This window comes from Pleurodeles waltl, chromosome 3_1, assembly GCF_031143425.1.
Source record: "Pleurodeles waltl isolate 20211129_DDA chromosome 3_1, aPleWal1.hap1.20221129, whole genome shotgun sequence".
NCBI classification, from domain to species: domain Eukaryota; kingdom Metazoa; phylum Chordata; class Amphibia; order Caudata; family Salamandridae; genus Pleurodeles; species Pleurodeles waltl.
The window spans coordinates 1,169,132,415-1,169,147,729 of NC_090440.1; the positions used below are offsets into that span (position 1 = coordinate 1,169,132,415).

Here is a 15,315-nt window from a genome sequence, read left to right on the forward strand (position 1 = left end):
CTCCTGAAGCAGGGAAATGACTCAGTCACTCCACAGGAGATTCCTTCAGTGCTTCTGGTGCAGAATGAAGACAGGCAGTCCCCGGAGGGTGCACAACCCAGAAACTGTTGCAGTTGCTGGCAGGAGCTGAAGTTACAAGGTCGCAGAGGTCGTCTTTGCTTCTTTGTTGCAGTTTTGTAGAGTTCCTGGAGGAGTAAGCGGTTGATCGGTCTGTAGAAGATGAAGTAAAGGATGCAGAGGATTCCTGCTGAAGTCTTACCATCTGAATCTGATGAAACACCCAGAGGAGAGACCCTAAAAAGCACTCAGATAGGGATTGGCTACCTAACCAGGTATGGACCTATAAGGAAGGGTTTCTGACCTCACCTGCTGGCACTGGCCTCTCAGATGCTCCCAGAGTTTCCTGAACATCCTGAAAACAAGATGGCAGAACCCACGAACACTCTGAAGGAGCTCTGGGCACCACCCCTGGGGTGTTGATGGACAGGGGAGTGGTCACCCCCCCTTTCTTTTGTCCAGTTTCGTGCCAAAGCAGGGACTGTGGGTCACTGAACGGGTGTAGATTGGATTATGCAAGGGGGGCACCATCTGTGTCCTTCAAAGCATTTCCAGAGGCTCTGGGAAGATAACCCTCCCATACCTATTTCCAAAGGGAAAGGGTGTAACACCCCTCTCCTAAAGGAAATGCATTGTTCTGCTTTCCTGGGATTGAGCTGCTCAAGCCCCAGGAGTGCAGAAGCTTGTCTGTGAGGTGGCAGCAGCTGGGGCTGCAGTGAAAATTACAGAAGGCTGGTATGGCAGTACTAGGTGGCAATGGTGGAGCCCCCAGAGTGCATGGGATTGTGCAACCAAAACTGGAATCAGTATTGGGGTACACTTCCCAGTTGTTAGACACCTCACATGGCCATATTCGAAGTTACCACTGTGAAGCTATATACAGGTATTTATAGTGCACACTTATAATGACGTCCCCACACTCACAAAGTCTGGGAAAATGAGCCTGGACGACTTGGGACACCTCTGCTAGTGCAGGGTGCCCTCACACACAGGTACTATGCACCTAGCCTTCAGGGTCTGAAGGTTATACATATGGGTGACTTATCAGTGACCTGGTGCAGTAAAAATGGCTGTGAAATAGTGCTTACACTATTTCACTCAGGCTGCAATGGCAGTCCTGAAGAAGTGTTTGTATGAGCTCCTTATGGGTGGCAAAAGAAATGCTGCAGCCCATAAGGATCTCCTGGAACCCCAACGCCCTGGGTACGTAGGTACCATATACTAGGGACTTATAAGGGGGTACAATATGCCAATTTGGATTGGAATACTATGCTACTATTATGTAAGTACAAATTTGGAACCAGAGAGAGCATAAGTTCTGATTAGCAGGACTCCAATGACACAGTCAAGCATACTGACTAAAACAGTGAAACATATCGACATGTAGGGCACAAACTATAAGCACTGGGGTCCTGACTTGCAGGATCCCAGTGACACAGTCAAAACACACTGACAAACAGGCCAAAAATGGGGTTAACCATGCTAGAAAGAGGCTACTTTCTCACAGCCTCCTGTTGCTGTTCGTTAATTTTATGTCAATAACAAGGATTATAATAGTCATGTTTCACACATGTGTTCACAACAGTCACTGCAAAACCTTTAACAGGCCATACTGCATCTTGCTGGACGCCCTTATTTCCCTTTTTAAAAACTGCTGCCATTAAAGGGACAAACACAATTCTTCTGCGTCTCTTTGTTCTGGCTTGTGGAACTTTCAGACTGTTTTGAACACCATAAGCAGTAAAAATATACATCGTTAACTTTTGATGATGACCCTTCTCCAGCTGGGCTTTTTGTTGATGTTTTCTATGGCTCAATCAGAAACAAAAACATATTATTAGTTAAAGGTAACAAAATATACACATATATGTGTTAAGTGTCTATATCATACTTTTTACTAACATCTTCATTTTCTTGACACTCGGCTGCGCCTCTGAAATCTTGAGAATCGCACAGATCCATTGATGCGTAACCGTTGTCAGTTTTTAGACATGTTGCTGCACGATAACTGCGTCCGTTGCCTTTTCCTCCAGAAACCCCATATCTTCTTAGACAGGGGTGTTGGGAGGCGCTATAGATTCTTCTACATCGTCAACATCGGTGAAAATGTTTCTAACATTTAACTCTTCACTCTATGCATTGCCGCCACTGCTACTGCACTTAATAGGGGATATCAGCTGTGGTAAATCCTTGAGGCTGAGCTTTTCAAGCCTATGGCAAAGATCTGCTTGAAAGCCCGTAACATCGCACACCCTTAACTTTAGGAGTACCCTGCAAAGCGTTCTCATCCAATACCGACGGTTTTAGGGTTCAATAATATTTGTCAATAGTGTTCAAGTCACCCTCTGAGGCCGCCTTTTTGATGAGGGGGTTGTATCTCTTCATAATGACAGAATAATCTCTTCTAGCTTGATGCTCCGGGTTTAGCGCAGGTCGCTTAGACGGCCTCCTATATGCATTCTAAGGGTCAGAAAGGGCGTATTACTCTCCAACGTGACGCATGATCTCCAAAGGGACTCTTATTCATTGGGGGAATGTTGCATAAACCTACCCCCCGTATTATGACCAGCCACATGCCTAACACGTGTTCAGGCTATGTCACAATCACACTACCCCTCCTACACCTACGTCAGTTCCAGGTTTGCTATGCAAGGCTCTGAGGAGGGTGGGTCTACGCTCTGTGGATCTACCGCACCTCCCTCTGAGGAGCCACACTGCAGCCCAACCAGCCTGGGGAGATGAACATGCCCAGGCTTGTCCTCTTAGGCACAGAAACACGGCGTACACCTGCACGGCCGCCATTTTACACAACACATACACCTAAACACTAGGGACGGCAATAGGGCACGTGACTAACATATCATCACACCATGTCACAACACACGTGACTCACCTACACCTACGTCAGTTCCGGGTCAGGCTCCCAGGGGTTAACGGAAGGCCCAGTAACGGATGTGACATAATTTCCAGGGCGGGACAACTGTCACTTTTTGAATGATGAGGAAAGGTATCCCTGATTACTACTTGTGTTGTATAAGGTAAGAACTGCCGCACCCATAAGTGTGCAAAACGTGGCTGCTTGGTGTATTTTTTAGATTAAGTAAATTCTACAAAACAAAGAAATGTTCACCCCCTTCATTTCAGGTGGAGTAAGTCAGCATTCCACTTACCACCACTGATGCACATTTTTTTTATAAAAGGGTGAATGGCGGGTAAGTTAATGACCACTAATTAGAATAACAAAGTATAAGCCAGAAGTTCTAAGCCATTTAGCAGTCACAAAACCTGCAATTTGATAAACCACAGAGTTTGTAACCTCTAAATGGCTTTTTTGAATATATTAAACCCATTTTGTGATTCAGAAACAGGTTATGGTATCACAAAATGCATTTAGAAGGACATAACAAATTGATATTGGAAAGGGGTTTGGTCAGGCCATTCCTTGCAAATAGGAATTTGTTATGGTATGGTACAAAATACTGGTGCAAACACTGAAATTGTACTGACTCCCTACATATGATGGTGAGGCAATTAAAAGAGAAATGGGGCCGGTTGGGATCACCTCACCTCTCTAAAAGTAAATGAAAATGGTTGGAGGGTAGGCAATTGACCAGGGGACTAGACAGAGGTGAAATTTAAAATATGCAAGTGAAAGTTTCATAATTTTGGGAATTTCACACTAAGCTTGTTACATAAAATTCACGAAATTACTCCATTATGCCATGTTGCGTAATTACGTCACAGCTGGCAGCAAGTGTATAGCTCAGGAGCAATTTGAAAGACCAGAAAGCGAGAGCTGTTTTTTCTGGTAATTATGCTTTTGGAGATTTTTGGGGGTGAAATGCGCCCTTGAATCCATTTTGGACAAAAGAAAACTTGTTGCACCTATGTAGAGTGCTAAGTGCCAGATTTGCATTTCACATAATTATGTTTAATTTTACAGAATTTGCCCTAATTTTTGCTTAATTAAATGAATTTAACACACCCCTTCAAGTGACCACTGTCTACACTCAAAGCAATGTTTAAGAAGCTTAAAACGTTTCTTTTAAGTGCAGCCCCATTTCCTTTATAAAAAATGGTCGGAACTTTAAAAAAAATGAAACATTTATCACAGACATTGTGCTCTGTTTGTTCCAGTAGACTACCATCCCTTTCTTAGCCATTAATGGTAGTGAGTATCAAATTGAGACCGACGTCATGAAAATTGATGAGGCAAGTCAGATTGCGACTCGCTATGAGCCAGGATTTATGAATCAATCTATGAGAACACGTGCTATTTAGTCAAATTAAGCACAGGTTGAAAAAGTACTAGTCGCAGTTTGCAACCAGTATTTTGCGATCACTGTTTATAAAGTGTTCGAACCAGAATTTCCACCAAACAGCGAGCACTAGACACTGCTTCTGAGTGACACTTCCCAAGACACTCGACAAGCAACTACACACAGCACACAACAAACCACCTCGTTCCAGATGCTGGTCTGCGTGGAACCCCTGGGACCTGCCGAAATGCCCTTGAAAACTGTATATTGCTATGAGACCGCAGCAAAGGGAGATCCAGGTTATACTGGTACAAGTATCATAACCTAGAAGAAAAACATATAAATGTATTAATGCGTCTGCTCCAAAGCGTTGTGTTTAATCCGAGGGTCTCAGATTCTAATAACAGGGACGCAGCCTTTCATTCTCTGATGTCGTTACAAAGAGCACCAGATCTTTGAAGCTAAAGTAGTTTTATTGCAAACTTGTTCAAGCACAAAGGTTTCAAAACGAGTACTTCCCACAGCATAAGAAAACCAAGTGTTATTAGTACCCATAATGTCCTTGGATTACATAAAAGAATATTGGAGGTCTTAAATACATTATCAATGGAAAAAATCGTATCAAATCGAATATAGCTTGTAATGTACATTTGTCTACATATAATCAGTGTTAATTAATAAAACATGAAGAATGTAGCAGCTACATTGCTAATCTGAAACCAGAACTATCACCTAGTCCTGTCTTCCCTTGTGCCAACTGGTGTGATCCTGTGCAGACCCTTCCTTATGTTACTCACTGCATCATTCCCTCATGGGCCAGACGCTTGGATGCCTCACAAAGAGTCTCAGAGCACCGACATTAAGGGCCATATGTACGAACACATTTTCCCATTGACACAGAATGGGGAAAACCCTTTGCTACATCTGGCCCAAAGTGCTTTAGAGAAACACTTAGGGCCAGATGTAGCAAAGGTTTTTACCCATTCTGTGTCTATGGGAAAAAGTGTTCGTACATATGGCCATTAGTGTGTAGCTGTTCTTGCGCAATCCCGGGGACGGACAGTCCCTCTCTAGCACGAGAAGGGGGATCCAGAGTTCGTGGACCCTGGCCGTGTTTGACACATTCCGTCGGGTTCATATCTTTCACTAAGGCAACACGTAATCCTGCCCGAAACGTGCGCAGGATCTTAAACTCGCTTCTGAGAGAGGCAAAAGGGAGAACAGAGCAGCTCGCCAAGTCTGCACGAAAAAATATGTGTGGCTCTTGCTTGGATGTGCTATGGAGGAAAGGGCTTTTAAATGGATGTTTTTTACATTTCAGACTGACATCTGAAGATGGATGCGGAGCTGGGAGTACAGCCCTCCGAGTAATCACTCGTCAACAATTTATCATTTCCCCCTTGCCAAAAAAGAAAGAGCTACTTGCCTATTAACACTTCGGTGGTAGATAATAGAAGCCACAGGGTGCACCGGGGGCTGTGGGAAATGTGGGCTCGGTTACAGACGCCTTGGATCCCGTCCAGACCACAGGCTGCTGCTGTGCAATCGTTATGTTGTGTTATCGTAGAGAATACTGTGTCATTTTCAGCAAAATTGTGTTATAGTGTGGCATGGCATGTTATCTTACACTTTTTTATGATATGTATCGGTGCGTTATGATTTACTAGATTGCTACATTGCGTTATGTTATGTGGTATTCCTGAAGCGCCAAGACCTGGCTTCCTGGCGCTACTGCATTCCTAAATGACGCTATGAACTCACTTGGTCACGTACGCTTGTGAGTAGGTATTTCCAAACTATGTTAGGGTGGGTGGTTGCGTTGTTTAGAGAAATGGCGAACCGTGGGCCTGGCTCCTGAGGCTTGCGTCGGTTAAGCCAAGTTATCTAGTAGCAGAGGTCGGGAGGGGCATATGCGCGTGCTGCCCGTTGAATCCAATGGACAGAAGGGGTTATTAAGTGAAAATGGAGTGAGCACATATTTAATAAGGAGTCTGTTTACAGGTCCCGAAGCATGAGTTGCATCGCCAAACTATAGACTGTCGAGTGGGGTGAAGCAAGTCAGCCTAACCCGAGCTCATTTTGGGTGTGAGACCTGCGAGGGGGCGAAGGGGTTAATATTAAAAGGGAGGGAGTGAAAAAGGAGAATAGGGAACAAAACTTGGAGTTGACAACTTAAAAGGAGGGTCTTTGATCCCATGCAGTCTCATTGGCTTTAAACATTTCCTCCGAAACGTTTTTTTTTTTTTTTTTTTTTTTTTTTCTCTCGCTCTTTTCCCTTCCTTACCTCCCACCCAGCCAGCCTCCTCCCGGGAGCCGAGGAGGGAGGGGAGCGAGGGGGCCCTGGGAGCCGCGCAGAGAATAGCGATCAAAAATAAACCTCTTATGTGAAAGGGAAAGAGGGGGGAAGAACCTGTGTATATATACGGAGGCCGGCAGTGTGCGGGGACCGGGCACAGGCGAGGGGCAGGGCCGGGAGGCAGGCAAGGCACCCACGACGACGGGCTCACTCGGCTCCAGTTATAATAGTTTACTTTTTAATATAATTTATTAACGGGCTTTCCCGCTTCTTTTTCCTGATCCCGCTTTTGCTTGGATTTTGGAAACGCGCAGCCTCTGGAGACAAACAACGTGTTTTTTGAGAGGCAAAGAGGGGCCGGTGTTTGTCCCACTTTTAATATATTAATGTATTTATGGAGAAAACGGTCGGGTTAAGCGTACGACGTTCGTCTTTGAGCAAGCTCTATGTATTCACAACTTGGGCTGGAATAAATCAGCCTGCACCGTAGTTTTCTGTCCGTCCTATCACTTTCGACATCTAGTTCAAAGGTGGCTATATATGTATCTGTATTAGTATTTGTTTATTATTTGGCACGACCACACTTTGCGCACTGTCCCCTCACCGTTCTACAGTGTGGTGAGGTAGGCGAGGGTGTTTGCACTTTTTCCGGCGGCGCAGCTATGGCACCCTGTGCCCCTCTGCACCGGTCCCTGGCGCGCGGCTGCTGCTCGGTGTTGGCTTTTTTGCTGCTTCTGGCGGCCGGCGCTCAGGCAGTGCCCCCTGGGCACCGGAAGGTGGAAGGTACAGCCCGGGGCGCCCCCAAGCAGCAGCAGGACACGGTACACATAAGGGTGCAGGGGGGGCCGGGGCAGGTGTCCGTCCACCTCTCGGCCTTCGGGAGGGTCTTCGGGCTGCACCTGGTACCTGATGCCAGCTTCTTGTCCCCGGGTCTGCGGGTCGAGCACCTGCGGCACGGGAGGGGGAGTGGCATGGCTGGCGGTGGTGAGGTCGGCGGGGGGCTCAGGGGGTGCTTCTATTCGGGCTCAGTCAACGGGCGCAGAGGGTCACTGGCAGCGGTCAGCCTGTGCCAAGGTGTCCGCGGCTCCTTCATCGTGGACGGTGAAGAGTATCTCATCCAACCTGCTGCCCATAGGGGAGGCAGTCTGACAGGGGGGCGGCGGGGGAGGCGCCCTGGGCAGGGAGAGAGCGCGCGAGTGCCAGGGAGAATGGGGAGCCACCTGACGCCTCACCTTATCCGGCGGCGAGGGCGCCCCGGCCCTGGGGGGCACACAGACTCAGAGAGCGGCAGCGCCCCGGATGAGGACTGGACTCACCCAGAGCCGGCCCGCCGTCGGAGGTTCGTGTCCGAAGCCCGCTTCGTGGAGACCCTGCTGGTGGCCGACGCCTCCATGGCCCGCTTCTACGGGGAGGAGCTGCAGGTAAGGAGACCCTTCTGGCGTCTGGGGTGAAGAGTCTTAAGGAGCGCGAGTTCATGTTTTTATACACATATGTTGTGCAAACAGTGGGTACAAGCTGAAACCAAAAGTATACAGGTTAGTGTCTGTCTCTATGCTAGGGGTGTCCAATAAAGACCCAGGAACTTCGGATCTAGGCCAGAATTTCAGGAAAAGCAGTTACAATAAATGTGTAATCTAAATTGAAAATAGTGTCGTATTTACATAATCCACAGTACTGCTCAATGCAATGTATTGGTCTGCTGCTTCCCTGCAGGGCACCCAGCCTCTTAAAGCACAGCTCTCATTGTGCCTGTAACGAGCGCGGCATGTTAAAATAGGTTCTCTGTCCACTCTCTCATAAGGACAAATATAATTCAGGCTTGTTGGTAACCCTGCATCGAGGCTGACATTATTTGATAAACTCGGTGTGCCTCGAAGAAAAAAGAGTAGGCGCCCGTATGCTGAATTGTCGGGAGCCTGTAATCCTGATTCCAGTCGGTTCGTTTGTAGGTGTTTTTTTTGCAGGCAAGGATGTAAAGGCACAGGGAGTTAAGGAAGTTTGCCGAGGATCACACCTGCTGGTTGAAGGGTGTAGGCGAGTCAGAACTCAGATCGCCCGTGATTCTGTTTCCAGCATTTACGCCTTTCTTCTAGTGAGCTGCAGTTTAGAAGTGCATGTCAGTGCAGCTCATCGACCCGTTCTCACCAGTGCTGTCACGAAAGATGCAAAACTAGGAGGCACAGAAGTCATTCATCGGCCATGGAAGCCACTGATTGCGGAAGATCTCATCCCTTTCCATGCCCAGTAATGAAAGACTCACAAGGATGCAGGAACTTCCGCTATAACAAACCTCTTTTGATCGCCGTGTGCCCGGCCCTCCCCATTCCGCCCCCTGGGAAGCCCAGGAGAAGATGCTATCTTCCAGTTATGCCGCTTACTTCCAGTGTGGCACGCTGTCCCTTTGGAACGCCGTTCCCCTGATGCCACATGAACACATGCCCAGCTCCAGCCCCGCATGCCCCCTACGCACTCTCGTCTCTGTGGAATCTGCCCTGCTCCAACCCTGCTTTGGTCGAACGGCTTTTACACAGCAAACTAGCCTGTGTAGTTTCCGACCACCCACAGCGGACTGAGTAAAACACCGGCATTCCACAGTTTAGGGCATAGATTTTAGGCGTCTCGAAGAGACTGGGCACGGGTTTTTATTTGGTGTACACTGGGGTATAGATGCGATTTAGTGGTTAAATCGTTGATTGTAGAACTCGACGATGGGAGGTGTAATCCTGGATTCAAATAATGTGATTATGGGAAATGCACCCCTCTTCAAAAAAAGCCCAGACCCTTGCTGTGCCAGTTTGGGGGCGCTCGATGATACCTGCACATCATGACAACCACTTTGACTTCTAGGGGGTCAGTGAGCCGCCGACTTTGTACAGCACACTTTACCGATACAAGAGGTCTCAAGGCGCTGCTTATTCCCCAGCTTTCCCCAGTCCTTTTAGGATGTGATTCCTGTTACTGGATGTATTTACTACTGTTTCACATTACATGGGTGTGGTGGGCCTTTGGACGGTCACAGCTGTGCATCCGTTTCAGACTCCGCATCAAGTTTCTCAGGATGGGGAGGAGGGTATAGAAAAGGGTGCTATTATGGGGCAGAAAACTGGCTATAGCCTGCAGAAAGGCGGGTGCATCCCAGTGGGGTCAACTCAGCCTTTCATGGTTTCAATGTCGATAAGAAATAATACCACTGAGGTTACTATTACAGACACCTTCTGTGGATAGCAAGGCAGAGCTTGAAAACTGTGTCAGAGAGCGCGATATAAATGAATTTATTATTTATCTATCAACCAGTCTACCAGCGGTACGTAGTGTTTAACGAACTGCCAATAAAAAGATGTAAAATAATGCTGGATAAGGAGTAAGGGTTTGAATGATATATATATATATATATATATATATATATATATATATATATATATATATATATATATATAAACAACCTATTTTAAATGTATCTTGAAGCAACATCTTGTGCTCCCGCTATATTGTGCTATCGTAGCCCAGTGTAACGCTGATAAATTCAGAGAATGGAAGGATTGGGAAAGATGGGAGACTGAATTACCCTCACTCGGCACTAAACACGATCTGCGGGTCACAGCAGGTATCACCCGTGAGCCTTGAAGTTATGCGTTCATAACCATTAAGCATATAACTTTTAACTGCCACATACGGGAGGAATAAACAGCTCGGTGACTCATTATGAGTCATATATAGTGCACGCTCGCTGAATGATTTGACTCTTACCGCTTTAATGATTATTCCACTCGCCAGGTAGACTTTTTATCCACTTAATTTGTTTAAAAGGGAGTTGAGTAGAAAGCGCCTAGACCACTGCAGGGTGTTATGTTCATGTGAGAGGATAGGGGGGCTCGTGGGTAGAGTCCAGTCGGAAGCGAGGTTTTGACAGAATGTTGTGACATCATTCACCCCATGCCCCACTTCAAGGCGCGTTAAGTGATCAGTTGGAAGATGCCTGAACCTAATTCCTGGCTGAAGAATGAAAGGCAGAACCAGCCCTGCCAGGACTCAGATCCTTGATTTATAACACACAGCTCTCTACAGTGGGCTCTGAGCTCACTGACCACCCAGCAGACAAGGCTTGTGTTTTTCCATGCTGTACCAACCCATGCACTTTTGTTTCAAATGTTGGTATTTGCAGGGCTTAGTTAGTGCTGGTGGTTGCAGGTGATTTGCAGCAATACGAGTTTGGGACAGATGCTCAGCTTTCATCATCAGGGTTTCAGGCACAGGGAGACTACAGGACAGAGAGGAGGAGAAGGAAAATAAGGATAAGAGAACAGTGCCTAGAAGGGCAGCAGTGCCGGAGAAGCGTGAGATAAATATAGTGGAGGGTGACGGTAAAAAGAGGCCCGAAATGCAATCAGGACTTCACTTTCAGTTCCCCTGGTAATCGGTAGCACCATCGATGGGCTCCGAATTACATTTCTGGCCACTGCATTTCCTCTTTTGTTCCGAATTCTGCACTACGTGTATATTTATCACTGGCAGCGCTGCATGCGTTGAAGCTGGCTTCGGAGCACGTGTGCAAGAAGAAGCAAGGACGCAGCGGAGGAGGCCTCAGAACGAGTTAGGAGGACGAGGAGAGAGTTTTGGGCCGTCGATGGATTTTCATCGAGATTTCAAACGTATCCCAAGATTTGGCGCGTGGAGAGAAACGCCTTACTGTTTGTGGGGGTCCCCTGTTCCAGGAGGGCACTGCTGTCTGTGTGGGTCCCCTGTACAGAGCCTTCGCTTCATTGACTGGACTCAAACTCCCTAATTCTTTTACATCGCACATAGTCTAGCTACAAAGCGCCCCGAAGTGACAGAAAGGATGCTACCATTTTTTTTGTTTAAAGAAGTATTGGCGGCTAGGCACTTTCAATGTTGTTATCTCCATCCTACGAATTAGGTGGATATGTATTGGCTTTTGTGTAACAGATGCCATAATGTGCCAGCTCAGTCCTGCTAAGCGTGCCGACATCGAAGGATGAGAGGCTGAGCAGTCTCCATCCACGGTATATACCTGCTACCTGCAGGATGCGCTTCAGTCGTGGTGTCACTTGCTCGGCCCGATGCTTTCTCCCCTGACTGAGCTTCCTTAGCAGTTCAGTTTCATTCCGAGTTGGGCATGTCAGTAGCGGCAAACTGCAAAAATGAGAGCTTAAACCCAAATAGAAACCATGCACTGATATTTCTGTAGCCTGAATTGCCAGCAGGGTGATTTCTATTTCAATCGGGTCTCAGAATCTCGACTATCAGCTCCCGCTAAGTCACCGGGGACGCTATCTTTCATAATCGAGCGTTTAGTCCACAATATAGTGCATTCTGGGCGTTGTAGTTTTATTTAAACTAAAATTAGCCGCTCGGTCTAAATACCGCGCGACAATGGGATGTACAAGGAAATGTAGGGAAAGAACCATGATGTCTCTGCGACACGGAGGATTCTCTTAACCGACCCTCAGGTCAAAAATGGATGTAAACAGTGTAAATACAGTTCAGGGTCAAGGAGGAGTTTCAACCCTAGTGTATCCTTTTACTGTGCATTATAACCCGTTCACTTGATTCAGTCGAGTTAAAAGAAGGCTACAATTCACAGACTGCAGTGGTTTGTAAAATGAAAACTTAAAACTGGAACAGATCCCATCTAACCGCATTAATCTCAAGTGATTTGCAAGCATAACTGGCCAATAATCCCCACGAAAACAACCTGCAGTACATTCCATTTGTATGTGCATAGCGCTATCCTCACCCTGTCAGGGTCCAAAGCACTTTCGGGTGGCGGAGTAAGAAGTTAATCTTGTTCTTGTTTATGTTTCGTAGAGTGGATTTTTACTGTGTGTAACCTGCTATGATTAATTCTTGAAAAGGATATTACTGAATAGGGAATCAAGTTCCAGTAAGATGTATTATTTATAAATTTATCTTGTGTGTGCCTTGACAGTCTTGAGTGGCACTAACTACATTCATCCAGGCCATTGCTGACACTGGTTCCAGTCCTTGACTTTTGTGTGATAGACTAATACATTCTGGGGCAGATTTTAGATAAGTGCAGCACTTTCCTTGCTCCTCTTAGCGCACCGCTACCGCTTCCATGTGTGCGTACGGCGTACTATGGCGCAGGGTAGGGGGCAATAGCGTCAACATTTTTTATGCTATTGATGTACTGTTTAGGTTTAGCACCAACATTTTGGTTCTAACCCTGAACAGTATTTAGGGGGCCAATGTGTCCCCTTTAATGCCTGCTCTGAGCAGGCATTGAAAGTGCTGAAAAAAATGACTCAAAGAAATCTCTTAGATTTCTTCGCACCATTTTTCCAGCTCCACTAACGGGGGAATGCCCCCTTTGCAAACATAATGCCTGGCGCAGGCATAATGTAGCGCAAAGGGTTAAAAAGTGGCGCAATGCATGAATTGCGCCACTTTGTAAATATGGCGCAGGGAAAAGGCCATTTTAGCATCGGCTTAGATTAAAAAGCACCAGACACTAGTGGATAAATTGGTGCACTCTGAGCAAATTACTGATTCAGAATCTAAACACACCTTCAAAGGGAGATATCCGGGACTAAGGCTCTGGTATCACCGTCTTTGCTGGGGTGAAAAACATAAGAAAGAATTTCTACCTATTGCTGCAGTGATATTTTGAATACATTTGCCAGATGACATCATACAATCAGGGACATTCACTCCAGATCTTTGCTAAAGGGTCGAGTCGAACGCTGGCCACAATTCTGTCCCAGTCCTCCAGAGTGCATCAGGGTAAACGTAGTTAAAGGCCGCCCATAATTTTTAATTTTTCTTGTGGTTGCTAGCTCTTGACACCAGTATTCCGTTGTTCTGAAATCTTTAGAAGGGCAAAGAAGTCTTTGTGGTGACTATTCCCTACTGCTTGGCACCTATGGATAAGTGTCAATCAGTACCCAGGTGCAGACTTCTGGCTCCAACCTTTCCTTCAACAATCAGGGCCAGGTTTAGTGTTGGTGGCACCTAGTGCATCACTCTTTTTTTATGTCCCCTTCCCCCAAGACCTCCTTCTCCGCGATTGCCTCACTACCACTTGGCAAAAGTGCCCCTCATCTCTCCATACCGTTCCCTCCCATACATTTAATTTGTTTTAAATCTCTGGTAAAGACTGGCTTTACTAATCCACCCTGCTCCCTACATAAAATACAGATCTGTTCCTTGCAGCAAGCATTTCAACCCTCTGCGCTACTTTGTGGTGAGTCAAAATTGCCACTGGACAAAACGCCATCTCTTTCTCCAGCCGCAACCATAATCACAAGAGTTATCTTGACATTTTATTTTTGCTTGAAAGCTGGAAACACAATGAATTCTGCTGCAGGTGCTTTTAATTCGTAGGTTAATGCTAAATACTGCCCCCCACTGAGATCTCTATCCCCCCCCCCAGGTGAGCGCCCAGTGCACTGCCCTTAAGCTGGCTGTGTTAAGAATCCAGTGCATTCCTAGAGTTGTCACCCACGATCATCTCAATTAGACCAGCCTTTTAAAAGAGGCTGCCCTAGTATGGTGGCCTTGATGGCATGGCCTCATCTAGTAATCTTGATTTTCAAGGGTTGCATGTTGACTAGCACATTCTGTACTCCTAAAGTAGATGCATGACGGCCAGATGGTATCCTACAAAGTGAGCAGTTATTTTAAGCTGAACCTTTGAGAAGATCTCATATCTGCGGCTCAGCACGAACGTGTCTGTGGTGAAACTTCTAGCTTCACCGCTGTAGGTACGCAATGTTGTCCAGAGCTGTGTTGTGAGGCCACAGTGGCCATTCCATGCAGGGGCGTAGGAGACAATAAATTTCCTAGGGAGGACAGGGACAGTCTTGGGGACTTTTCAATCGACCCTATACAAATCGCTTCTTGTTTACGAACTGCAGGCTCTGATAAATTTACACAATCATATATATTGGAAGTGAAATAGAGAGAAAGGAACGCATGTTGTCACAGTCTGAAAGTATCTTTTATTGTTATTTACATTCACAAAGTAATTAGCTCAAATGTGAAAATAACATGTTCATTAACCTTTCATCTTTGTGAACCAAGCAAATAAAGGTAGGAGGGTAAATAGGAGGAACATACCTTTTGCGCCCACACCCATCATGCCCCTCGCTTCATGCCAATTGGAACCGCACTGAAGATATCAAAAGCAATTAGGTACAACAGATGTAAACTGTGCTCAGAAACCATAGTTCTAATAACACTTCTACTCCTGTGTCTGATCTTGGGCAGCACAGCTCCACATCAGTCATAACTGGAAGTATTTCAACTGTAGAAGCTCTTGGAGTTACATGCTACATAAACATAGATCCTTTAATCCCTGTATAAACTGCAGTCACTAATTTCTTTACAATCGGCTATTTGTGATGCACCAAGTCAAAGAGTATAAAGAAAAGACATTCACTGATTATAAAGAAAAGACATCAGAAAATAACTATGATAAGGTTATTGCATTCGAGTTCTGACATTACAATGCCTTCTGCCAGAGCCAGCAGCCAATGTGAAAGGCAGATCAAGTCAAATACCATAATTAACGCAGCTGTTTAAAGCAACAAATGGAACGCTGCTTTTCCTTCTTCTGCTCTATTTTAATAGCTTGCAATGACACACGCTATGCACTAAGGTTTTAAGTGGTTGGTGGGAAAGCTGGTGGTGTGACCATGTATTATATGGTGTAAAATACCCCCT

The 15,315-nt window shown here is 46.1% G+C and overlaps 1 protein-coding gene across 1 annotated transcript in view; it reads left to right on the plus strand.

Annotated features, from left to right (window-relative positions):
* The first annotated feature begins 6,612 nt into the window (after positions 1 to 6,612).
* ADAMTS8 (ADAM metallopeptidase with thrombospondin type 1 motif 8) overlaps positions 6,613 to 15,315 on the plus strand; it is a 159,859-nt gene continuing 151,156 nt past the window's right edge. The window contains exon 1 of the mRNA XM_069224463.1: positions 6,613 to 8,033. Coding sequence (XP_069080564.1) covers positions 7,275 to 8,033 — 759 coding nt within the window. The 5' untranslated portion in view covers positions 6,613 to 7,274. The remainder of the gene's footprint in view (positions 8,034 to 15,315) is intronic.